At 39.6% G+C, this 25775-nt stretch overlaps 1 protein-coding gene across 2 annotated transcripts in view; it reads left to right on the top strand.

Moving 5' to 3' along the window:
* igsf21a (immunoglobin superfamily, member 21a) overlaps positions 1–25775 on the top strand; it is a 177538-nt gene that overhangs the window by 39096 nt on the left and 112667 nt on the right. For both annotated transcript variants that reach the window (XM_008306917.1, XM_008306918.1), the window contains exon 2: positions 17771–17883. In XM_008306917.1, the coding sequence (XP_008305139.1) occupies positions 17771–17883 (113 nt within the window). The remainder of the gene's footprint in view (positions 1–17770; positions 17884–25775) is intronic.

Below are 25775 nucleotides of genomic sequence, written 5' to 3'. Positions count from 1 at the left end.
GCTTCATGATGCCACCTGTAATGCAAGGCGAGTTTAAAGAAAAACTAAACAAACAACCAAAAAAAACAACGTTAATTTGATTTGTTGTAATATAGATCTTTCTGTGTGGGAATGTGTGTGTGTGTACTCAGTGAGTGGGAACAGAACACACAAATAGTGGTACTGTAATATTACAGCTGTGTCGGCTGGTTGTGTAGCTACAGGGCAAGTAAAGATATCGGGATGGCTTTCATATGACTTATTGATCCGTCTTCTCTTGTGGTTAACCGAGGATTTGCCTCGACGTTTCTGAGGATCAGTTATCTGTTCTGCAACTGGTAAAAATACAAAAACAGAAAATTCATAATGTTGGCTTAAATTTTTGACACAGTCTGATCCATGCTGTCTCCCCAAAATGACATTCCTCTGCAACTACATTCTCAATTGTAGTATGAGAAAAAAAAAAAAAAAAATGTACTTCTGAAAGGTTTAGCGTAGTAGGAGACATTTCAACCCAGTCTCACGGCAATTTGTGAAATAGTCACAAACTTAATCTATTGTCTATTATCGTGTCCTGGGACTTGATTTGCTGACTTTTTCATGTTCCCCTGCACAAATTTCAAACAAATACATTTCTATTGGAATTATCTTTTGTGTCTGGGACACGTTTTTTTCCCCATTAGACAGCACATATACTGTGATGTTTTTGTTGTTCTTTTCTTCCAACAGTCAGGCATTAACCAATTTTACTGTTATGGTCCGTCCACACTAATAACTATAGAGATCACTATAAAGATGTGTGCACACACACTGACCAACGTTAACATTCTGTAAACATCGGCACTGAGCTCATTCAAATAGAAAAGACAGGAAATATATCCAGGCAGAGAGAAGCTGTTCTGAGATCGCTCTGAAAGTGATCCCAACGCTATTGTTCACAGCTATTATCGTTTATTTGTGTTAAAATATGAGTGCTTTTACTGTGTTTGGGCTACATGCTCGTTATTTTCATTTCTCTGTAAACGAATACAAGTCTGAAAAGAAGGACACATGCAGGAAAACAGCGACCGGAACAAATACTGTGATCGCAACGATGGATAATCTGACTGCTGTAACTGAGAGGCCAGTGGTGGGGAATCTATCTGTAGCTTTGTGAAGCTTTTCGCTAGCTCGTCGAGGTGGCTACATTAACTACTAGCCTAGCCTAGCTGCTTCTTCTTCTATTGACAACTGGCATCCAACATTCAGGTGCATTACCGCCACCTACTGTACACACAAAAACATTACAGACCCTGTAGGACAGATCTCCTGCGAGTCTACGGCGAGGCTGCACGCCGACGCTAACAGGGTTGCCTTAGCAAAAAGTGCAAATTTCCCCCAAACACTGCTGGTGTAATAAAAGCACACAAAAAATACCACAATACGATGTACTCTTTCACACTTATTTCATACTACACATATTATACTTTAATAGTAGCACATTTGTCAGTACTTCAACCCGTTTATTTTAGTTTATTAATTCAAAAACACAACCCTAGTTGTAAACCCCAAGAAGAACTACATATTTCATGGTGTGTCCAAACACGTTGTATTGTAACGCTACTGGAAGTTGTAGTTCTTTCTTCAAAATAATAGCAGTTTCTCCTAAATGGAGGGTGAAATATAAAGCTTTAAGTCCATTTCGGGGTTTAAATTGATGAGGAGCATGTTTATTTGGACTGACTTTACAAATGAAAGTGCCGATGTGTACAGAATGTTAACGTTGGTCAGTGTGTGTCCACACATCTTTATAGTGATCTCTATAGTTATTAGTGTGAACGGCCATAACAGTAAAATTGGCCTGACTGTTGGAAGAAAAGAATGACAAAAACATCACAGTATATGCGCTGTCTAATGGGGAAAAAAACGTGGCCCAGACACTAAAGATAATTCCAACTGAAATGTATTGGTTTGAAGTTCGTGCTGGGGAACATGAAAAAGTCGGGCAAATCATGTCCCAGGACACAAAACAATAGATTAAGTTTCATGACTATTTCCTGAATTGCTGTGAGACTGGGGTGAACATTTCCATTTGCAAATCGCCACAAAATTCACATTAGAAGGTGGTGGTGCTGGTGGTGACATAAGTCTAACACATGTAAGGAGCTCCTCTGTGGAACCATTATTTTTAGGCTTGCATTTTGGTTAGGTTCAGACATCAAAACTACTAGGCTAATTCTTTGAAAATGCTTTGGGTTAAAATCTGCCCCTTTACAACGTTAACTACATGTAAGAAGCATAACCAGATTTAGGCACCTAAACTACCTGCTTAGGTTTGAAAAAATATGCAAGTTTTTGGGTTAAATACACTCTTGAACAGCATGCTTGAAGCCTGTCCTAAGCTGCCCAGTCCTAACATGTGATTGGTTGGCTGAAAAATGAGCAAGAGATAGAAAGCAATACAATAAATGACAAAGCTTGGTTGATTTGAAACACATTTGTAATATATCACAAGTATGTCAGAGGGTACATCAGAGTCAGAGTGAGTGAGAATGCAGCTTAATTGCAAAGGATTTTTTTGTGAGACTGGGCTCATTGGATTTAACCCCCTGATAAATGGGGTTTTTATTGCACTTTTACCTTATGTGATAACTTAACCTTTACGGCAGCTCTTCAAACATCCTAAAAAAGCTCTGAATTATGACACTTGAGCCTAGAACGGCATGGGTTATAACTTTTACAATCTAACCTTTTTGCTTAGTTAAGGTTTCTTACAACTTTCAACTTGGCTCTCTTTCGTAATTTTGAAGCATAGTCTTGGTAAATGAAAAGAAACGGCCACATGGAATTCAACCAGCAAGAACAGCACCAACCATAGACAGAGTTCCTACTAAAAATTTGATTTGCGCTATAAATGGTGGACAAAAGTGATTTTCACTTACCTGCTTTTCACCAAGTACAGCACGTTGCCCAGTTTAGCAGATGCACACAGGAAATAAAACGGTACAGGCACATGCACTGTACGTCTCCTCTGATCGCATAAACCTGACAGATGTGATTCATCTATGCCTGTTTACTGCCATGCATTAATTTCCCCTCCCCCCTAACACAGTTTAGACCAATTAACACAGTAGCTCTTTTACTAACAGTGTGAGGGGGAGATGTGGATGTGTCAGAGCTGCAGTTGGCTGCAGCCAAGTACTAAATGCGATCCAAAATGGAGGGACAGCTGTGAATACCAATGCTGCGTACTTCCCCTCGCTCAAGACGAGTGATAGGTTGCGCTCTCCCTCCCTGTGTTTCTCTCACTTTCATTTCTTCATACTGCTGTGCTTTTTGTTTCATTCCACTATAGAAATACATCAGCTCAAAGAAAGGAGATGAGAAAAAGAAAAAGAAAAAAAAAAAAAACACAACCCATTATGGCGTGCAAGAGTGCACGATTAGAGAAATAATTGAGAGGCATAATGGAGGTATTGAGATTAGATGAATTTGTGTGATTCTGGAAAATCACTTAAATCTCCCATTCAGTCTTGTGCACTTTCAAAGAAACTATTAACATAATTCCTTACCATTTTCTTCCTGTTTTCAGCTTTTCCTTCAAAGGCACTTAAACAAGAGTAGGTGTCCTTAGGGATAGTTAGGTCATTCCAGTTTATGGCCTTTTCCACATTAGGAAAACAGCAGTATATTAATAATCACAGATGCATGTTGCTGGAACTCCCTAAAAAAAGAAAAAAAAAAAAAACATCCCTTCATGTCATTGTAATGGATGGATGGACTCACACTGATCTTCCGTAACTTTTATCATTTTTCCCAATGCCATGAAAATCCACAATATGTCTAATCTGATCCGTAGATCCTGACATTCATCTCGCTGCCGGTGTCCCCACACCCCCCTCAGCTGACTTTGTGACTCGATCTTTTCTGAATGTGACTAAAGGGAAATAGCCGCAGGACAGACAACATGGCTCCTTTGACTGTCCTATCTGCCACTAGCTAGCAGTGGGAGGGGACGTATAGGTGGGTAAAATGACAGCAGCGTTATACATGTGATCCCAGAGTTAATGAAGAGTGATTAATGCTTGGTGTAACTGTAGCCACGGGGGAGCAATGTTGAAAGATGATCAAACCAGTGTCTGTCTAATCAGTAAAATGCCCTTGGTTCAGGGACTGACACTGTATGCCAAAAACACTGCTTCTGAAGGTAAAGTCAGGCTGTACAGGACGAGTGCAGCGGAGCAGTTCTGAAGTCATTCAATGAGCCCCACTCAGCTGTTTCATGTCACAGCTTTGCTTTCTGTGCTTTCATGATACAGCAATGTTTTATAGCCAGTGCAGACTAACAGCCACGATGTCTGCTCTGTCAGGCTGCAGTTGACTTAAGTGCATCGGTGCTTTGAGCTAAATGCTGAACATCACAATGCTGATGTGGAGCAGATAACATTTAGCAAGTTTACAATCTAGTTTAGCTGCTTTTAGCTTTTCCTAGCTTGCACTAAGCACAAAGTACAGCCGGGTAGGAGAGTTTTCCAGATATTTGAGCATAAAAAAAGCATTTGACACATTGGACTTCTGATTGGACAGGGCTATGGAGGTCCAATGGCATTTCAATACAAGCAAAGCATGACAGTGGCCTCAGTACAAGTCCTGCAGAGCACCAGTGAAAATATGGAATAAAAATGCTACAATTTCTGCAGCATTCATCCCATGTGGATGTAAACAGCCTCAAATTAATATTAATAGTCAGCACTGTATCTCCAAATTATTGTTTATGTGAAGTCTGTTGTGTTTAAACACATTCATACGTTTATCCAGCAGACAAAATTCTGTTTGACCCTTCTAACTTCAAGGTATACGGTGACATTTTTTTTGCCAAATCTATACTATGACCTTAGTGTTTGCTGCTGTGCACCTGTGCACAGGACAGAAAGTCAATGTGAAGGTCACCGTTTTGTCCAGCAGGACACTCTATTCCCCAGAACAGAGAGAAGAGGAGCTGCAGTGGCAGCCTCTAATCCTCTTTAATTTGTTTTCAGATGAGGCTTTGGAATACCAGCCTGCTCCCTAAGCAGAGATCACATAAGAACGTGGGCTGGGACAGCTGTCTCCTCTTCTGGCAGTTTTTAATACAGGTCTGGTCACCACCCCACCCCATCCTGCAATGAATAATTCTGTTGCTGAGTTGAGTAGTTACTTTATGAGGATTTTAGTACAAAAAAAAAAAAGAAAAGAAAGGGGAGCAATTCCACATAGTACAAAAGCACGGTACTACCAACAAGGCCGCGTTCCAAACAAAAAAAAAAAACAAAAAAGAAGAAAAACAGTAAATGAAAGTGGGTGGGGGTGGAGAGGCGTGTTTTTTTTTTTTTTTCTCTATCGGCAGTCATGTGGCCTCCTCCTCCTCAGCTCTCCACACAAAACAAAGCTCGTAATTGGGTTTGGGTGTGTCCCCTTTCTCCTTTGTTCGACAGTAAAGGTTGAACTGTCAAGGGAAAGGAAAAAGAAAAAGAATGCGTTACTCACCTACCTTACCTCACCGGCTCACCTACATAGAGGTGACCAGTATCGCCGGCCAGAGAGCTGCACCGTCTCCTTTGCAGCACATTTTCGCAGCAATGTTGGTCAGATGAAGGCATGTTTCTATTGAAGTGATGAAGCACATCTTGAGAGACAGAGGGGGTTTAAAAGCTGCTGAAACAAAGCATGCAGGCAGGTGGGTGATGCAGGCAGGGGACTGGCAGTCCTTTAATCCTCACCACAGTGCTGATAAATCGACATGTGAGTTTCATTTTTATCCCCCGTACCAGTTTGCTTGGCTCTTGAGTGATGAACAAACCCCCACTCGCCGTTGAGGTCTTTTGATGTAATATCCAACCATGGATTACGCCCTCTGCACCGGCCAGATTTGTGCTGAGGCGCTCGGCTAACAGGTGGATGGTCTCGGAGTGCAGTTAGCTTTCAGGCAGACAGGCGTAGTGGTCGGATCACTGGGGAGGGGAAAGCAGTCTGGTCAGAAAGCCTCACTGATACTAAGTATCTGGGTAATTCTCTATTTGTAGGAACTGTTGTAATTGGACTACAGTGGATGGAAAACCTACACTGTATAACTTGAACCTGAGCTTGACATATCAGAGAAATACAGAGAAGAAACTACAGGAATTCTTTGAATAATCACCTGTATAACACGCTATGTCTCAGGAACACCATGCCGTGCTGTAAATCTCAAAACCATTGTATGCTTTTGTACCACCTTTTGAACCTGCAATGACACATGAAGAGATGATCACATGCCGCTCTTTTCACACTGCACTGTTTTTGTCACAATTACACCTTGTACGTTACAATTTTACCTCTCAAACGGTACAATCCGTTCTAGTTATCGTCGTCAAAACTGTATGGCGATCGTATAAAAGCAGATTGAAGAGTATGCACTCCAGTTTTTCACGACACTACGTGTAACATGACTCCTCTGTCCTTAAATGAAGGTATGTAGATGATGGAATGTCTTTTTATTCCCTTATGCAGCATTGTCTGATGTGAAAAGAAATAGCATACTTTGCCACAAGCAAAAAAAAAAAAAAAAATATGAGGATACAACACCAAGGAGACTTATTTTGAGGGCCACTAGAGTTAATAGAAATGTATAATACAATACCAGGAATCAGCTGAGGCACCAGTACAACCCTGCAGGTTGTGTTTGTCCGGCAGACTCAATCGTAAAATATCTTAATTAAGGTGACTTTGGTCAATAGTATTTCTCCATCCCTTTTTTACTCTCTTCTTTTTGAAACTTCAGTGGAAACTGGATGTCCTCTTTTTGGCCTCAACGTTAAAATGGTTTAAGTTAAAAAACAAAACAAAAACAAAATGCTGCCTGTGGAAGATGGCTTTTGTGAAGTAGTTAAGTGAAGCCTCAAAGTGGAGAAAATGAGAGCAAACCAGCGCAAAGATGTTGCGAATAGTCACCAAAGTAACATGAAATGTCCTTCTTGTAATGGCAGCAATTCCACTATGATAAATTGAGTCTGTGGTTTATGTTCCCTGCATGTTGGATATGTTCCTCAAATCTACCCATTTGACATTCAGAATGGCCATTTCTCCACATTGCCTCTATCTCCTCCCTCATTTCCTGCCACTGCTCATGACCTGTGGTGATGCAGGGGTCCACCGACTGAATGCACAAACAGAGACTGATACTTTGGTGAGTCTGTCTCTGGGTTACCCAAACAACTTGCTTCCTTGGTAACAGCATCATGACTTCTTTGAGGCCTTTATTAATATGGCACCCAGGTCCTGTATACCTTATTAAAAACAGATTGGAATGTCTTTTTCTTTGGCTCTGACATTTCACTCCTCTGGATTTGTTTGTAGTATTTATTACAAAGTAATGGAAAAATGCAACAAACTGCTACGTAGCTTTTTTTTAAAGATTATTTTGTCGAGGATACACAAAGGGGAGGTCATATCATTGTTACAATTCCATGCCTGTTCAGTGTCTTTTTTAAATTTGTGTTTTTTTTTTTACAGAATTTGAAAACCTAGTCTTGAACAAATATTTAAATTACCTCTTATTTGTCCGTCTTCCTATCTATCCATCCATTATCATGTGTTTATATGCCCGTGTGTGTCACGAAAATTGGATTGTGACTCCTGCTCAGCTTTAAATGTGTTTACTTCATGTAAAACACCCACTCTCATTGTAGTAGAGGCTTTTATGGAAATTGGAATAAAGAATGGTGAATAGAATTATAAAATGCAATTTGAAAAATTACTTTTTTCAGGGATGAGGCTGAGTATTTGGGAACAGATTTTTCTGCTTCTACTGCAGATATCTAATTAACGTTTTAGGTAACATAAACAGTTCTTTATAACTGCAGATACACTGTTTAAAACATTATACATAATGTTCTTATACTTTGTCTTAACCTACCTGTTGCTGCATACTCTGGTGTCAACGTTTAATTTCTAGTAAAACACATGGTGAGTGGCTTGAAAAGGTAATGGGATGGCAGTAATACTACAATATCCAGACATTTCAAACAGCTGCACTGTCAGCTCCAGAAACCCACATTTAGCTCACTAACGTTTACTTATTTATGAAACCTTGGACAGGTCCACACCTGGGAGAGTCACCCTTAGCTAGAAATCTGTGCTCGGTCACAGTATTGTGTGCACCATGCAGAGTCTCCTCATTTAAAGATCCGAGACGTGCAATTGTTCTTTAGACAAACTGCCTTCGGTCACAGCTCTTTAGGAGGTGGCTGAGATGCAGGTCTGGTGGAAACTTCCTCTATTAGGGCGACATCAGTCACTGTCATTTGGGATATACAGACAATCCCGGACACCATTTGCTCCATGAGTATATAATTTGCATTTTCCGAAAGAAGTATTCCACTAAGGGGCACCCGAGTTGAGGAGGGAAAACCTGTTCTAAAAGCTTCTTATCGTGTCCGAACACATTTTTCACTACTTCACCGAATAACATCTCGCACATGCTTGTAGCTGCATGACTTTCCGAGTGCAGCTGTTTTCAAAAAAAAAAAAGGGAGAAAAAAAAGCCGAGCTATAGCCCTCCCTGAGCAAGAAATTGGTTGATTTCTTCCTAAAATTATCGAGATTGGCAGCCACAGAACAATGATAACAAATAATTTTCACAGCTGCAATTACGATGCTCGAAGGCAGATGAATCTATATTTAGCTATCTGGAGCGACACAAGTTTGTAATATCCTCTGAAAAACCGAAAATGCATTTTATTCCACTGACATGTCAGCAGGCTGACTCTATCTTCATAAAATCCACCAGATATGTCATTATAATGAATCACTTCAGTTAGACAGGAAGATTGCTTTTAGAGTCACTTCAGGTTCACCATTCATAGCATCTCTAGCGTCATGTGTGCAGATCCTAAAGCACAGTCAGGTGTTCTTTTAAAAAAAAAACAAAATCAGGAAAGAATTACATATTTAGATAACTTACAGGGTGTCTTTTCTTTATTTTACGTGCATATCTGCAAAGTCTATTCTCACGGTTGTCAGATCACATGTAGTTACTTTTAAATGGCCACGTCAAAAACTTTACTCCTCATCTGACCGATGCCGTTTGTCTTTCTGTTTGTCAGCAAGATTACACCGAGCCGAATTATACGAAACCCGTCGGAGAGGTGGATCGTGGACACAAGACGAACTCTTTACGTTTCTGTGCGAATCAGGACCACTTTTGTTGAAACTATAATATAGGACGTCGGCCTTGGCGGATGATACGCTCTCTGAGTGCCCTTCTAGATCTCTTTTTCACAGTTTTTTCATCATTTGTACTAAAAACTATACCTGTCAGCCTGTGAATTTTATGCTTTAGTACCCTCACTGGCATCTCATGGCCACAAAGTGAAATTTTCACATATTGTCACAACGTCAAAAAGAGCTCACTGATAAAATGCAGCACTTTGTGGACTGCAGAACACCATCCTCAAGTGTTGTGAGAGAAGCTACGCTGGGGTATTTTTTTATTTTATTTTTTAAGTTAACGCATTTTTTTGGTGTTGTTTTTTTACAAGCATATGAATAAACAAATGCACGTTAAACTCCTCGGGCTTTTCCAAATCTCCAGCGAAAACACACAAGCTAATGGCGCATTTGTCCCTGCACATACAAGTTCCCAGCTGGATAATCTACACCAGACACGGCTGTGTGTGTCATTTTTCCTGATGGTGTGGCCATCGAAAATCTGGTACTCCAACTACTCCCCGGGGGCTACTTGCATGCTTCAGCAGTGGTCATCCTCTGTCTTTATCATGCGAGCCTTATGTGACTGCTGTTCGGCTGAAACCTCCCAGAAGTGTTTTTTTTTTTTTTTTTTTTTATGACTTGCACGGGGAATTACAAGTTTCTATGTTGGTGTTTATCTTCTAAAATTCTAAATTACTCCTGAGCCTCATTAAGCTCACTCACCAAGTAAATTAAAAGCTTCACATCAAAAAGAAAAAAAAGGAGAGCTGTTGTATTTAATGGTTAATGTACACGAACAAAACGATAGAAAAGAATAAAGTGAGATATGGAGGAAGTGGAGATTCGGTGCTTTTTTGTTGGCTAGCTCGCTGCTATTTTATGCTGCATATGACTAACCCATGTGGGTAGACAGGCTGTATTGTCTCTCTGGCTCCAATTCCTCTCAGCAACGACATGATAATTCCACATGCCTAAGGCCCTTCGGAATGAGGACCCACTGATAGCGTTCCTTGTGATTGCTATCCGCCGCCAAAGTGGTGTGGGCTTGTGGGAGGGCGGTGGATTACAATGGACGGATGCTGACACTCTTGAAGCTGAAGCATGTCATTAAACAGTAAATCACTCTGATTGAAAAACACATCAGCTCCCAGCTTTCTGTTTACAAAAGAAGACCTTCTCCGCAGGCACAGATTGTGTTCTTGGCCAGAATAAATCAACAACCAGTCATCCAGATTCTCCTGCCTTGTAACGCTCTCTGAGCTCAGCTTGCATGTACAGTTACAAATCACTACCTGAGATGTGTTGACTGTGTCGAACATTCTTCACCGCGGCGTTCATTCATCCACGCTGACTGTCAGCAGTGTTAGTTTGTTGAGGGAAATATGAATTTGCAGTGATAATAGTACCTCTTTACTTTTGAGCACCTTCAGTCTTTACACTGTCTGAATAATTTTAACAATAACAAATAAGCAGGTATACCAACTGGGTGTATGACACTTAAAAAAAAAAAACTCAAACCATGTTGGGTAAGATGTTGCATTGTTGAATCTACTGTATGTTGCCTCCTGATAAAGAAAAAAGAAAAAAAGAAAAAGTAAGCCAAGTGCAGGTGAAGGGAATTTCCAATTTCTTCACAATCTTGTCACAAATCACTTGTATACCTGCTCTGTTTGTAATTCTTTTGAACAGCAGAGAGGCCACATTGCCACACCTCAGCACTGAAGTAAGATTGTGTCCAAACTGAAAACAGAATATATATATATATATATATAGAGAGAGAGAGAGAGAGACATTGTTTTCTTAAGTTAACCCTATTCAGGACATTCATGTTGCCACATGTAGAAGCTCTTTCGGGTCCAAAAATAATTGTTGGTATTCATTATAGACTTTTATACTATGTTAAAATAATTTTCAGATAAGTTGACGTATTTTTGGTTCCAAATGCATGACAAATGTCCCTCTTTTTATATCTAAAAAAAATTTTAAAAAAATCTTCAAAAATAAAAAAAAACAATACCTGTCACCTAAACCAAGTGGTCTGGGGTCCAAAAGACCTCAGAAGTCCTGAATAGGGTTTAACGTATATCTACACAAGAAAACTTCATGGGAAAGTTTAGTATGTGCACCTGTGATAATTGTCGTGCAAAAGGAACCACACTGAACACATTCACTGTTGCTTCTGTACAAAGAAAAAAGCATTTTAAATTGATTTAAAAAAATAAAATAAAATAAAAAAAATCTGAAGTATTATTCATTATCTAAGAAGCAAAAAGGATGTGTAAGATCTGTCTCTGTTATCTGTCTGGTTCTTTAAGATGTAATAGCCCTTAAGTTCTTCACATAATGGGAATATAATATAGATTATATCCTGTTCCTATAACCTATACCCCTATTTGCCTCAGGCGTCAGGCCGTCAGACTTTAACATTATTCACATGGGTCCTACAGAACAATGACTAAATGCACAGATAATAAATGGAGAAGATATTGCCGGCAAAACAGTGTAAAGCTTTAACATGTCAGCCATGGCTTTTCCAAAGAGCCTCCCATCCTATTAACAGCCCATCACTGCTCACATGCCTTAAGCCACTGCCTTCAAATCTGCCACATGGTTTCAGAAGCGCAGTTAGTCGGCGAATTTATTGATTACCACATGGATCCCCGTTTCTAGATGGTTGTACATAAATCTGCAGGACATATTGTGTTTTTAATTAGACATGTGTCTGCTGGGCTCAAAATTCTTTCTTTATTTGCTGATTGACATATATATATATGATGCGGTATGCTAAGTTGTGTGTGTGTGTGTGTGTGTGTGTGTGTTGTAGTGAGAATATTTTGACATAAGATACTACATGTATGTTCCGTCCTCGCGCTCAGTTTTTTTTTTTTTTTAAACAAAAAGCAGCATATTATTCTGAATATACTTTTTCCGGAAGTGATAATGCTTGAATGTGTTTTAGACACTACAAATCTGCTCTGTTTGTTTACACTGCTCAGAGGCACAGATGAGGAGGAGAGCTGAGAAACTCAGCCATCCATTTTTCTCATACATTTAGTTGCACTGACATCTAAGCAAAGGTAGGCCACAGCCATAAATCACCGAGCACAATAACAGGCACATTTTGGGCCGGTCCATCATTGGCTGTGTTTTGTTTTCTCATTGCATCTTGGCAAATTGCTGTTATTAATGGGAGAAAGCATAGTTTGCAGCCCTCATTAGATGTTGTTCCAACAGCGCCTCTGATGGATTAAGACAAGCTGGAGGCCTCGTCTGCCTCCACATCCAGCTAATATGAGCCAATTAAATGCCATGCACTCTCTGGCCACTCCACGCTTGCCTATGTGCTCTTACAATGATGTCCAACTATTCTGCGTCCCGGCCAAAAAGATTTTAGTTTCAGGACGGATGTGGATTCATTTCAACGGTGAGGTTAACCTCACACTCCATCATGATAAATTGCGTCCCTTTAAAGTATTTGCTTTCTCTGAGGACGCTGAACATTTTCCTTTGATCAAGCGCGTTTTAATCTTGATCCACATTTTTTTTCGGTCTCTCCGCTCAGTAATTGGAACTATTTGCAACACAAGCTCTGTTGCTTCTACCCGCCGTGTGGAAGTCACAGCTGCGGTTCGGGAAGCGCTGGATTTCAAGGGAACATCAGCCTCGCAGAAACTGAGATTCACGCTGATGCCGCTCATAGATGGGCGGCTGCGAGCGCTGCACGAATACATCCTGACCTTTCTCTCGACGCAGGGCTGGAATAACACAGGAAGGGTCAATGTTGTGTGTAGTTCCATGAAAACATAATCTTAGCCTCTCTGTGGTGTTTGCAGTTGCCAGACATCAATTATTAGAGCTCACTGGTTACATCCAGCCTCTTTTATCATATTTCCTTTGAAGGCTGAAATGATCATCTATTAAAATCATTCAAAACACGAGTATATATTTTTTGGGGGTGATTTTTCACAATCTTGACAAATTATTTCTTAGTTTGCTGGTCTGATGCATTATTTTGAGATGAGAGAGAGAATAATTGGTCATTCTTTGCCCTTGATTTATTAAAATATTTTAGCTGTAAAACAATGTGCCTTGCTTGTTTCAACAAAAGCAACATTCATTTATTTATTTTCAATCCGTGATTATTTAAATATGATCCACTCACAACAACGTGATAAACAGCAGAGGAATCGCACTGTGTGTTTAACTAAGGGAGCATCTCTGTTAGTCGAAGAAAATAATAATCTGCCATACTGTTTGTGAGAGCCTGCCCAGTAGATTAAATGTTGATTTTTCAGTGTTTTGAGTTGACAAGGGCTGATTGGAGAATATTGTGTCCACTCAGAGCAGATACGGTTCTGGGGCAGCTGTCTAAACGATCACAAGTGTTGAATTATCTCTGATGGGTGACTACTTACATAAACACTTGCGCAGTGTTGGTTTTTTACCCTTGGAGTGAATTAACACTCGCACTTTTTGCTGTGTGAATATTGCCCATATTAGCCGGTGTTTCAACAAGGGCATCAAGCATAACAAGAGATATTGCGTTGTTGGAACACTTTCAACAGAGCATTGGCAAATAAAATGTGTCTAATTTATGAAGTCATTTGGACGCCATTCGATTGATATTGAATTGCGTGGGAATTATGCCCCCATGTCTTGGTATGTGCAGACTGCAACTGCTCCAGTTTCTCGTAGGGATTATTTGAAATGTGAACTTCCCTGGCACAAGTGCATAACCCGTGTAATTTGCTCTTTTAAAATTTCCTCATCCCTCCCCACACGCTCCGGAGCATTTTTCTGTCATTGGCTATGCTACATTTTCCTCTGTGCCACATAGTCAACGAATTGTTCACAATTAATCCCTGCAACCACAGAAGAGGACCACCATCTAGAATTGGAAAGGGATTGTTCTACCACCTATAACTAAATACGTCCATTACTGAAGGCGAGACGCACACTTATCTCTGGTGAGTGAGTAACACTGTATTCCACAGAGGCAGCTGACATTTTTTATTTTATTTTTTTTTTTCCCCCCCTTGTAATATGCATTTCCACCACCTCGCTGCAAAACTCACAGAGAGACATTTACAAGGCCAGTCTGCTCCTCTTGTGGGTTCACAGTAAGTGGTGAGGATTTTCTCTAAGAGCATCAGCTCTGTGTTAATGACATGCAGTCTCCGGAAAGGTTTATCCATTCAATTTGACTCTGGAGAGACGATCTCTTCAGCCTCCTGATTAAATTAAGATTCTTTAATAAGCATATCTAGGTGCACCGACTCGAGAGACAAGCTGATCTGTGTCTACCAACGGAGATACCGAAGTCCTGGTTTAATAGCAAGTCATTTTTTTCCTCTGTCCTTTTTTTTTTTCTTTCTCAGTTTTGGATACTTTTGAAGAATTATTATAATTCACATTGTCCTTAACATTCTGCAGAGCCGTTTAGTTCTGGACATCTATACAGCTTTTCATTTTATTTTTATTTTTAGGTTGCTGCAGCAAAGATTTTCCAAAAGAACCTGTGAACCTGTCAGTTGTAGCACTTTTTTTTTTTTTTTGACTGCGCATACATCTCTTTCTGTACCTGTTAGATATTTCGATGACTCACAGTGAATAATGCTGCATTCATTTCTGTGGGAGGAGAGGCTCAGCGGGGGGGTGGGGTGGTGGGTTCACTACCAATTAAGAGGAACGAAGCAATTAGTTTTAAACTTTTGCATGGATTTATGCAAACGGCGTTTCAAAGGTGCGTTACACAGTTGTGTTTTCTGCTGCTCTGTTGTATTTTGTCAATGAATGACTCCTTTTCAAACTCTAGCACCCCTTTTTGGGGGATTTAATTCTCATGTATTTTGATGTAGAAACAGCTCAGTGAAAACTTGAACATGACATTTTCTTTTTTTTTTAAATATTACAAAGGACACATGACTGCTGTTAGAATAAATGTAATTTAATATAAAACTGTCAGTATGCATTGTGGCGTGCTTGTTAATCCAACTGTTTTTTGTTTTTTTTAAATATAACAAATATATTTTTGCAACGATAACAGTATTAATAACATAATTTTAAAAACCAAAGTACAAAATTACTTGTAACAAACTGTAAATAAATAAATGAATCATCAGCTTACCTATCATTTGCCGAATACGGTTAATTATATTCTTTGGACAAAGGTATTCACATTATTTTTGTTCTTGAAAACTTGCCTGATTTAGATGCATTATGTCCGTTCACCACATTTCAGCACCTCCTGATTAAGCATATGACGTTATTATTGAGGCACTATGAATGATTATTACACCCAGTTTCTGCCTGTGATGTAATTCAGCCACACAGCACCGGTCATAGTTCATCAATCCGGTGCGCGTTACACAGCATGACTTCGATAAACAAAACGCAGCACTCAGTTAAATTATATTTGGAAGAACTGCGGTGAAAATAAATACACTCAGCAGTGAAGTGGTGCTTTGAATGTCAGCATATCTAACTTTGGATTTAGGCATTTCGAGGCGAGTACAAAGGGTTACAGAGTTAGATGCCTATTGTATAACAGCGAAGCTGTGTTCTGTGTGTTTTCTGAGAATCTGTTGTTTTTTTTCTTAGATATTCTAACACTTGATTGTTCAGGTTTTAAAGCTAGTCTTTCCCCTTCTGTGTCGACTTTGTAGCGGTTTGTTGAATCTCTTATCTCTTAATATCATTTAGTTTTTAGTAAAGGCATGAATAAAAACGCGATCAGTTGCAGTGATCAGCTGTCCTCACAGTTAATTCTTGTGTTGCAAATACATGGGCCAGACGTGGCCGTCGAACAGGCCGGGGGGGGTCTGGCATGGTGTATATATCTATCTATCTATATATATATATATATATATATGAGTGTGTGTGTGTGTGTTTAGTTTATTTTATTTTATTTTTTATTTTTTTACTGTGATAGCCATCTGCTTTGCGAGATGTAATTCTTTGGGTAAATACGGAACGTGTTGAAACTGATATTATGTTGGGCAGAGGGCTGCCTGTCAGTCAGTGGAAACCAGCCCACGCTTACTCTGATAAAGCCAGACAGTCCTTTTTTTTTTTTTTTTTACTAATATGTAAACTAGATAGACCTCATATTTCAGATAAATGCGATAGATATAACATTGAGTTTCCCAATATATTATGGGGTTATGCATTACCTCTGCTTGATTTTACTCTCCCTTCAGTCTTCATCTAATCACCCCCCTCCCACATTCTAGTTTTGGAGTGTTTATTTTCTCTCAGGTCTTCTCATTATCACCAGATAATTGCCTTTGTATCTCCCCATTTTTATTTGGCAGATATAATCTCATGCCTATGCTGATATGCTATACTGCCGCCATCCTGCATGTGTGTGTCGAGCGGTGGAACTCCATCTGCGGGCCTGTGTGAGGCGTTATGTAAATGGTTGTGCAGAGGCCTGATGAGCAGACACAATATAGCATTCATCACTGAAGAGTTCGCCCTTGTGTTTGACAGTTATTTTTCTTTTTCTCGCCACTTTGTTTTTGCCGCTTTTACAGATTAGCGAACGTCTGTGTGGTTTGCTAATGTCTGCTGCCGTCGCTGCTGTTTACGCCTGTTATCACAAAAGCTTCTGTTAAATCTTCAATTATTTTACATTAGGGAAGCTCCGGGGTGTATCCTACGTGGTACTAATTAGACAGCAGATTCTTTGATTCCAAAGTCGAAGAAAAAAACCTGTTACTGTTTGCAGATTGTGATTGAGTTGCTCCTGTCAAAAGCAACAGCAGCGTTCCCCTTTAAATTAGTTTCCATCATAAACCCGACACATCTGCGGCGTTGTTCTGACATCTCTCACCTTATTCTTGACTGACTTTGAGCGACAAATTATTCGCAACTGTTTGTCGAGATGCTGCTGAAAAAGCTTCTCTGAGAGGTTGACTGCGGATGTTTGTTCAAGGTCGAACAACTTCAGATAAGTAACTGGTGAAAACCTTAAACTTTGCACAGCGAAACATGCAAGATAAATCCCATAGAAATCATTTAATGTGAGAAGCAAATGAATCTCATGTACAACCGCGCAAATTTAACACGATCTTATTTTTTAAGAAATATCAACTTTAAGCTTCAGAGCAGGTATTAACCCACATTGTTATGTGTCATATATATATGTTATATGTTATTGCTATAGCTGCTACATAGTGCACATCCCACAGTTTGCATTATTTAGGTGGACGTTGGAGAAGATGCACTGCGACTGCTTTATTTGTCTGATGCTCCAAACCACATAAAGAAGCCCTGCAAGGTCACTAAAAATGATTGTCTTCTAAAGTGCTGCTCAACAAAATGCTTAATACCCATGTAGGAGAAGGTCTGTTGTGTAATTGAATGAGGATGAATCATGGCATTTTTCAAAACAGAATATAGACTCAGTCAATCTGTAGCTCTGGAAATAATTCATGTGCTGCAATACCTGAATACTGTTGCTTCAAAAGGGGAATAAAGTACCACTTGTTATTAACTGCTTTTTATTATTATTATTATTATTTATTAAAGCAAAGTGTTTTGGTCATCTGTTAATGTAAGAAACTCTCTCCTTTGTTTTCAGGATATTTGACAGTTACCATAGAGCCCCTGCCTCCTGTTGTTGTGGGTGAGACTGTTACTCTCAAGTGCAACTTCAAAACTGATGGAAGGCTTCGAGAGATTGTTTGGTACAGGGTGAGTAAACTTGTCTACACTTGTCTTTCAAATCCATTAAACATGAGATGCTTCATTTTATTTCCAGTCGTTCGGCATCCGAATGGGGTCAATGCCAACATTCGTGTCCCGGGTTTACGGCTGTGTTAGCAGAAGAACCGCGCACAGCCAGACTGCAGTTGTTAGGGAAACAAGCTATTATTCAGGCCAGCTGTATGGGAGGCATCACTGGCTGTTGCTTGGGAATTTGATTTCTCAATCGGCTGGTCATCACCATCATTTCTTAATAGTTCACAGCTGGCGACTCAACAGTTATTAAAACCCCAGTTGGTGCACTACACTGCTTAAGTGCTGCTAATAATTAAATTTGCTGTTAAAGGAGAAAAACAACAAAACTTTGAATGTCCAAGACGGAGTTTTATTTGTTTCATTCTAAGGGGCACGTTTTAAAGTTCTGTATGGAAGTAAGGGCTGGTAAAAAAACAAATCTGCAAAATATTACTGTTCAGAGAGGAGAAATTTGTTTCACTTCAAGAGAGTCACTGATTAGCACTTGAATTTGAAAGCAGTAGCAGCTGCCGCTATCACATTCTCGCCTGACCATTTGTTTTTGCCAAAGACTCTCCAATAATTCTTGAGAGCTATACAAGCTTGCTTTGTAAAAGTGTCTGACTTTTCATGTTAGTTGAAGTTGCTGAGCGGTGATTGGATGTGCATAATAAGTACGGGCGAATTGTAGACCCCGAAATGTTATCGACCTGCCCCGAGGGTCTTTCGTAAAATGCATCCAAGCTCCGTGTTGTGTCATTTATGATGCCTGTGATAGGTCGTAATGACTGGTGGGTTTTCCAAAGCAAACACATAAACACTACAAAGACAGATGAATAGATAGGGGAGACTTTGCTGATGCCAGTGTTCTTGCACGTGCGGTCCTGACTTCCTCCGCAGTGGATGTTGCTTTGAGGCGCGTTCTACTGATTCCATACATAGAGTTCAGTCCACCCATCATGAGATGAAAATAAGCACGTTTTCCTGGAGACAGCGTTGCATGAGAGCTACAATTCTGCCTATGAAAACAGTTGCATGATGTATGCTTTCGGCCAGTGGAGCTTTCTAGAGGGTGCTAAATCTGAGAAATCACCATCTGGTAATACTGATTGTAATAAATGTGGCATGTTGTGGAGCTGGACTGAAGCTAATAAGAAAGTCAGGATATTTCAACTTGAGCTGCATAATTTTCAACTCTCCTTTTAAATTCCTCCAATGTCCATGCTGTACCAAATTGCTGCAATGCTCCTTTACAGAATTAGTATGTGAGTCACAGTGACAACAGAATACTAAATGGTCGTGAGGGGAGGAAATTTGAATAATTCTATCCAAAAAAACACACAACCATTACTCCAGTTTACTTTGATGTGCTTTAAACCTGCAGCTTCTGTCAACACAACTGAAAATTCGGAGTTTCTGAGCAATCCTTTCCTGTTGTACTGAGTGGCATTAGACCAAACCTGGTGAATGCACCTACAGTCGCCCTCAAATTTATTCATACCCTCCAATTAAAGGCCAAAAAAAAAAAAAACAGCTGTCACTGAAATAAAATTGACAAAAATAATAATATATTTTTAAAAAATTATGAAAAACATGACATTGCTTTTGAATTGTGGTTTGACAGAAATGTTAAAAAAACAAAACAACAAGCAAACAATCATGATGGGACCCATGAACTAATATTTTGTTGAACAACCCTTTGAGCCAATCACTGCAATCAAGGGTTTTCTGTAACTCTCAGTCAGACTTCTGCACCTGTTGACAGGTATTTTGATTTTGGTCCACTGCTCATCATCAAAGTGCTCTAATTTGTCTGAGACAGGTTTGTTTTTTTTAATTATTCTTTTCATCCACAATTAAAAAGCAATGTCTTTTTTCACTAAATTAGAATTTAGCAAATTTTTATTTAGTATTTATTTCTGTTTCTAGTAATTTGAGTGACTATTGTGAATTTTGCCTTTTCTTAAATGTAAGGGTATGTATACATTTGAGGACGACTGCGTTTAAACCTTTTTTTTTTTTTGTATATGGACTTTAATCACTGACCAGTCATCGGAGCTACAGATAAACTCCTTAGTGGTGCTTTTGCCATAATGCCAATCCTGACTGGTTTGTTCCTACTTGCTCATATTTCAAGCAGTAACTGTTTGATAACTCTGAATGAACAGTGCGACACTGTGATGATATTCACCTTGATTTCTCCTTCCAACCTGAGCTAAAACACTATTCATTAATGAGCGAGCAGCGCTTTATTGCTTAGCCAGGAAGTCTGTCTTTGGAGTAGCTTCTTCTTTTTCACTTTTATTATTGTGAAATAAAACAGTGTCTCTGGACTCATCTTAGCAAATGCTGACCTTTCAAGGTAGGACAAGAAAGGAAAAAAAAAAAAAGATTTATGGTACTTTACACATTCACCTTAGTATCATAGATCACTTTCATTGCTGTGACAATTTCATTTAATCAACCGGGGTTTGGAGAGCATTGTTTTGCTTATATTCTGTCCGATTTCCTGCAGTTTCTATTGATAGCTGTAGTTTAAATAACCACTCTGAGAACAGGTCTGCCTATATTAAGTGTTCTCGCAGGGAAAGCAAAGAGGTTGTAACAGAAATCTGCCCCATCTCTCTCGTGGCCGCTGCTCAGCACAACCGTTGATAAATTATAAATCAATTACCGGCACTTGGCTGCCAAAGTTTCTTTAATCTCTGCCTTTTATTTGACTAAATACTGTTGACTTCTCATTTTACCTCCTGTTCAAATGGAACTGGGGTTGATACTCACCTGGGGAATCCTCATATCTAATCGAAGCTTGGCCAATCGCACAGAGGACTGAATAAACTGAATATTTCAGCATGTGCTCATTTGCTGTGCTCGATCCAGACGTATTCTGTTTGAGGTTTTTTTTTTTTTTTTTTTTAAACATTACACTTCCAGACTGCAGTCAGAATTAGCACGTCTAAGGATGTACTTAAGATAAACCTGATTATTTTAGAGAACCTTTCAAGCCGCGCTAACTCAGATTCTCTACAGTATATTCAAAACTAGAGAGATAAAAGTAATGGATTTGATATGAGTTCCCACATGGTTTCTATTATATAAAAGTATTTTGTATTTTCTTTTATCCCCTAAATCATGAATAAGTTATTTTATGGTGACATGACTTGAATGAAGCGTGAGAAAGGCTTTTAATGAGAAGACATACCGTCTATTGTTGTTCAGCGTACATTCACAGCACGGTTTTCCATAAACTTATTATTTCTTGATGACATCAATCCTTGCATTTTGTTGGCCTTAGTGCCTTATTGTTTGTGGAACTCAGAGACTGCAGTGCTGAATGTATGAAAATATGAATAACTCCAAAATTAATTGGGTTTTTCCTAAAATATAGTTTAAAAAAAAACAAAACAAATCTTACCTTAAAACAACATATGTAGAAAAGCATTCAGGCAGTAATGCTGTCCTTTGTTACAGATTGAGCTTGCACATTTGATAAATATGACAAAATGTAGAACATGATGAAACTAAAAATAACTAAAACAAAAAACAAATAATAAATAAAAGTAATAGGGACATTTTTTAATGTATTTTAAGATTATACAGAAATGGATTTATAGTATTAAGAACCATTTAGTAACAAGCTCATAAAACAAGTTTAAGATAATGAAGCTGTTTGGAAACTATGTACAAATATTACAGTTAGGGGTGGGCGATATGGCAAAAATATCACATCACGATTCTTTTACTATAAAATCACAATTTTGATTTCATTACGAGCTTACATGTATTTTTGAGACTAATTAGCAAGTTTCTAGTCATTGCAACCAAACCATTTGTGTATGTACAGTGATTGAACACGTTTGTCGTGTTGCCATCTGACGTGCGAACCGTCTCTGTGCAAACTTTGCAAATTACCTTTGTTTCCGCTGTGTCATTTCAAATCAAATCAAGCTTATTGCCATTTTGCTGTAGACGAGAGAGCGTTTCTTCAGGATCATTTAAATAGTAAGTTTTATGGAATCAACGTCTGGGATAGACACTCAACGTTCACTGTCGCTGTCTCCTGAAGGGGGCGCTGCTCCATGCGCACCACCATCACGTTGAACATGGTGAACCTCTCCAGGTCATGATAGGTCTTCAGGGACACAAAGACACACACGATGGTGTGACGATGGTGAAGCCACAGATGCTGCCCAGAGCTAGCTGTCTGTCTCTCTGTATCCCCTCCAGCTGTATGTCCGTCTGGGATGTTGTCATGTTTCCATGTTTCTGTTAAACACAGCAGTCCCTCCACTCTGCGGGTTTCTCTCAGCAAACGGAGCTCATCCAGCTTGTTGTGGAGGGACATTGGAGAGTAGGAGGACAGTCCTGCTGGTCTGGAGGGGTTAGCCTTTAGCCTAGCATGGATCCCGGCTCTCTTCCTCCTCCTTTGTTTACATTCGTACCGTTTGCGCTTCCTTCTCTGTCCGGTAACTGCTGGCATAGTCTCCGTGTTGGTGTAGTGTGTCCAAATCACAACTGAGCACCGCAAATTCAGCAACGTCTCTCGGCTGTAGGTTTTGTAGAATGGACGTCTGGGATAGACAATTTGGGAAAAGCCAAAACAATTCCATATAATGGAAGTGGAGGTTTTTCTTTTAGCCACCAGCTCCAACGTTTGGCTTTCAGCCATGGCTCTCCATATGGCTACGCTACACACACACACAAACAAGGAGGCCGGTAAGAAGTTGTGTCACTGCCCGTAATTTGCTATGATTGGTCGGTCAGGTTGACGATGTAATACGTCTGGTGCGTCAGTGCATCAGCATAGAACTGCAATTTATAGAAAGTGACCCAAACGATTCAATCGTTCTCGATCTAATATCATTATATCGCGCACCCCTAATTACAGTGTAAAATTTCAACTCTCCAAACCCAAAGTCTTATATTTTACTCGCTACATACTGTGTGATTTTTGGTCTTGGCTCTAAATCGGTGGTCCTACATCGCACTGTGAGACAGGTTGAATTACTGCCGTTGTCATGGTCTTGCAACCAAAGACAACCTGCGATACAATTCTGACAGTGTCAGAAATTTGGGGTAATCAACGCACAGTGTGACTGCTGCTGCGACCTACTGCGTCAACTAGCCAACCAAAAGAAACGCAGTATGAAATGACGTACTGATCAGCACGACACTAGTTCCCTTTGCAAGATTGGCATCCCAAGTTGGCCTCTCTTTCCGAGCCACGACCGCGTCCATATTCTCCTCCTCGTCTTTTTTTTGGGAATTTCTCTCCAAACACATAAATGCCACAAGGGCGAGGGCTCCATTCATGCTTCACCACTTTCTTTTTTTGTGGATGGATTTCGCACCCTTATGACGTTTTATTCTTGTGCATTCACGTCGACTCACGTACGTGGCAGGCTGTGATTCAGCTTGCATTTTCATTGTGCAATCTGCACACAGCAAACTTCATGTCGTGAAGTTTATTAGATTCATGTCAAACAGCGTAGCTAGCTGTGAACTTATAAGATCGTTATAATCGCACAGTTTGTAGCTGGCCTAAAATATCTGCACAGTCGACAGTCATTTTCCTTCATGCATTATTGCGTAGGTGGTTTTCTAATGTATGCAGATGCGTCATTAAAGTCTTGCAATGGAGTGTACTAGATTTTGAAAAATAAAATAAAATTAAAAAAATCTGAAGTAATTGCAGGTCCAAATGCAGCTTCATCCATCAACAAACAAAACAAAAAAAAGGAAGGCTTAAGAAAACATTGCAGACCCTCCTCTTTCTATGCCTCCTCCTCTTAGCCTTTGATAATAATCGTGTATGGATAGGATCCCTTGTAATGCTCTCATTTCAGTTTACTCAAGATGACAGACGGAGACAGCGAGTGAATGCAAGAGAGTGAGAGCGGTCCTCAGTAATGGATGTTGTATAGCCCTGCAGCTAATGCTTCAAGAGCAAATAAATGAGAGCCTCTCGAGTGTGTATGATATTGCACTACGGGCCACATGAATGTTTTTAGTGAGTGGTGAATACTGGCAGGCCGCGGATTAAGCGCTATAGATGTGTAATACCATCAAGCTGTCATCTACGCTTTAACGGCAAACCAAATAGTAATGATGGATCATTTCGCGGGGTGGTACTAATGTTCTGCCTCTTTGGGACGAGAATTTTTAGCAAGGTTGTTCTCAGCTCCTCAAAGACGCATGCAGACGGTGCTCCTCTTATGTTCGACTTGTTTTAATTTATGTCACCCTAATGAATATACGCACGCATTTGTACATATGGTGCTGCTCCCAGTGGGCGCCCAGGTGTGTGCCACGCTGACAGGAGTGTCAGTGTTATCCTGCCTGTGGAGGGTAATTCTGCACTATGCTTAATTTTAATCACTGGATCAACTGTTTCTACTCCACTGTCCACCCCCACCTCCCTTCACTCTGCCCATTACAGAATTCCTCCTGTCTAACCGACATAACTCTTCAGGGATCCTCTTACTCACCAACACAAGCGTCTTCTCTAAGACACTTGCCTAATTTACCACTGGCCTGTCTGCTGGCGGAGCTGGTTCTCTGATACTCTCTTCATTATTTAGCTGTGTCCGTCTCTGCCCATTTCATTATTATGATTCCAACTCACCTGTTTTTTTTTTTTTTATAATCCTGCTCTCTGCTGAATTGAACAGCACACTCTTGCACTCCGTGTTCAGTGCTGGTACATAGCTGCACAAGATAACATGCCATAGTAACTAACTAAAGAGAAAAAAAAAAAAACAACATCCATTTGGTCCCAGAGAAATGTTCTGTTTTCTTCATGTTAATAAGTTGCACATGAATCTGGGTGGTTTATAATGAGTGGCAGCAACAGGGAAAGTACTAGAATCTGATCACGACCACATTTTGGACTTATTATTTCATTAGATGTGATCGTGTCTGGTTTTGTTTCTAATGAAATAAATGGAGTTAAAACTGAAGGTTAGAGTAGAGTGTATTTTATGCAGAGTTTTTTTTCTTTTTTTTTCCTTTCCCATTCAAATCCCCAGACAAGCTTAAAGGCTTGGAGCAATGTAGCTGCTTTAGAACTGGTGGATGCCATACAAATGTTCCAGTTATGTCAGTCTTGTCAGCCTCTCTCTTTTAATTATATATTCATACATTCTCTAGTTATTTACTTAGATTATATGCTTGAACATATTCGTGTTTAATTGTTTAATAGCACAGCAGAATGTCCTCTTCTTTTGTTTTGAACAGTTTAAGGCAGTAAATCCATAGGTGCGTGTTAAACATGTGAATGAATACTCAGCAGATTGGTCATAAATATTTTAAGTAGCAACACAAACAGCAAACACTGGTTTCAGATATAATTACCTTGTGAAATACCAGCAACACAGGCTTACTAACTATTTCCTTCAAGTCATTATTGAGATCCACGAGGTATACGGCAGCATTTGGATGAATATATATTTGATAATACGCGGCGGTGGAAGAAGTTTTGATGGCTACCTTGTTATTTAAATTATTTAAAGCTGCTTTGAAAGTAAAATGAAGCAGGATTCCCTCTTCTCCCGTGTGTGTTGTGACAAACCAATAGTAAATAAAGGACGATAACCAAAGACACTTGTAAATTTCAATCATCAGCTGACAACTATTGAACGCTTGTCAAATTTTAATGAAGCCATCTGCCTCCACGGATTCCATTCAGAGCATCACAAGTCATCTGACAACATTAAGATAAGGTATGCATACATATAAAAAGTTGTTGCTAATTGTTCCAGTTCAGGTCGTTTAAATACTCAATAATATCACCAGTGTTATGAAACTAATAGTTAATGTTGTGTGTCATCATTTCAGGGGCACCTGGAGGACTTTGCCTCTTTTCT

Source organism: Stegastes partitus, unplaced genomic scaffold (genome assembly GCF_000690725.1).
Source record: "Stegastes partitus isolate 25-593 unplaced genomic scaffold, Stegastes_partitus-1.0.2 Scaffold49, whole genome shotgun sequence".
Classification (NCBI taxonomy): domain Eukaryota; kingdom Metazoa; phylum Chordata; class Actinopteri; family Pomacentridae; genus Stegastes; species Stegastes partitus.
The sequence above is the reverse complement of the archived record's forward strand: the minus strand, read 5'-3'. Positions and strand labels throughout refer to the sequence as shown.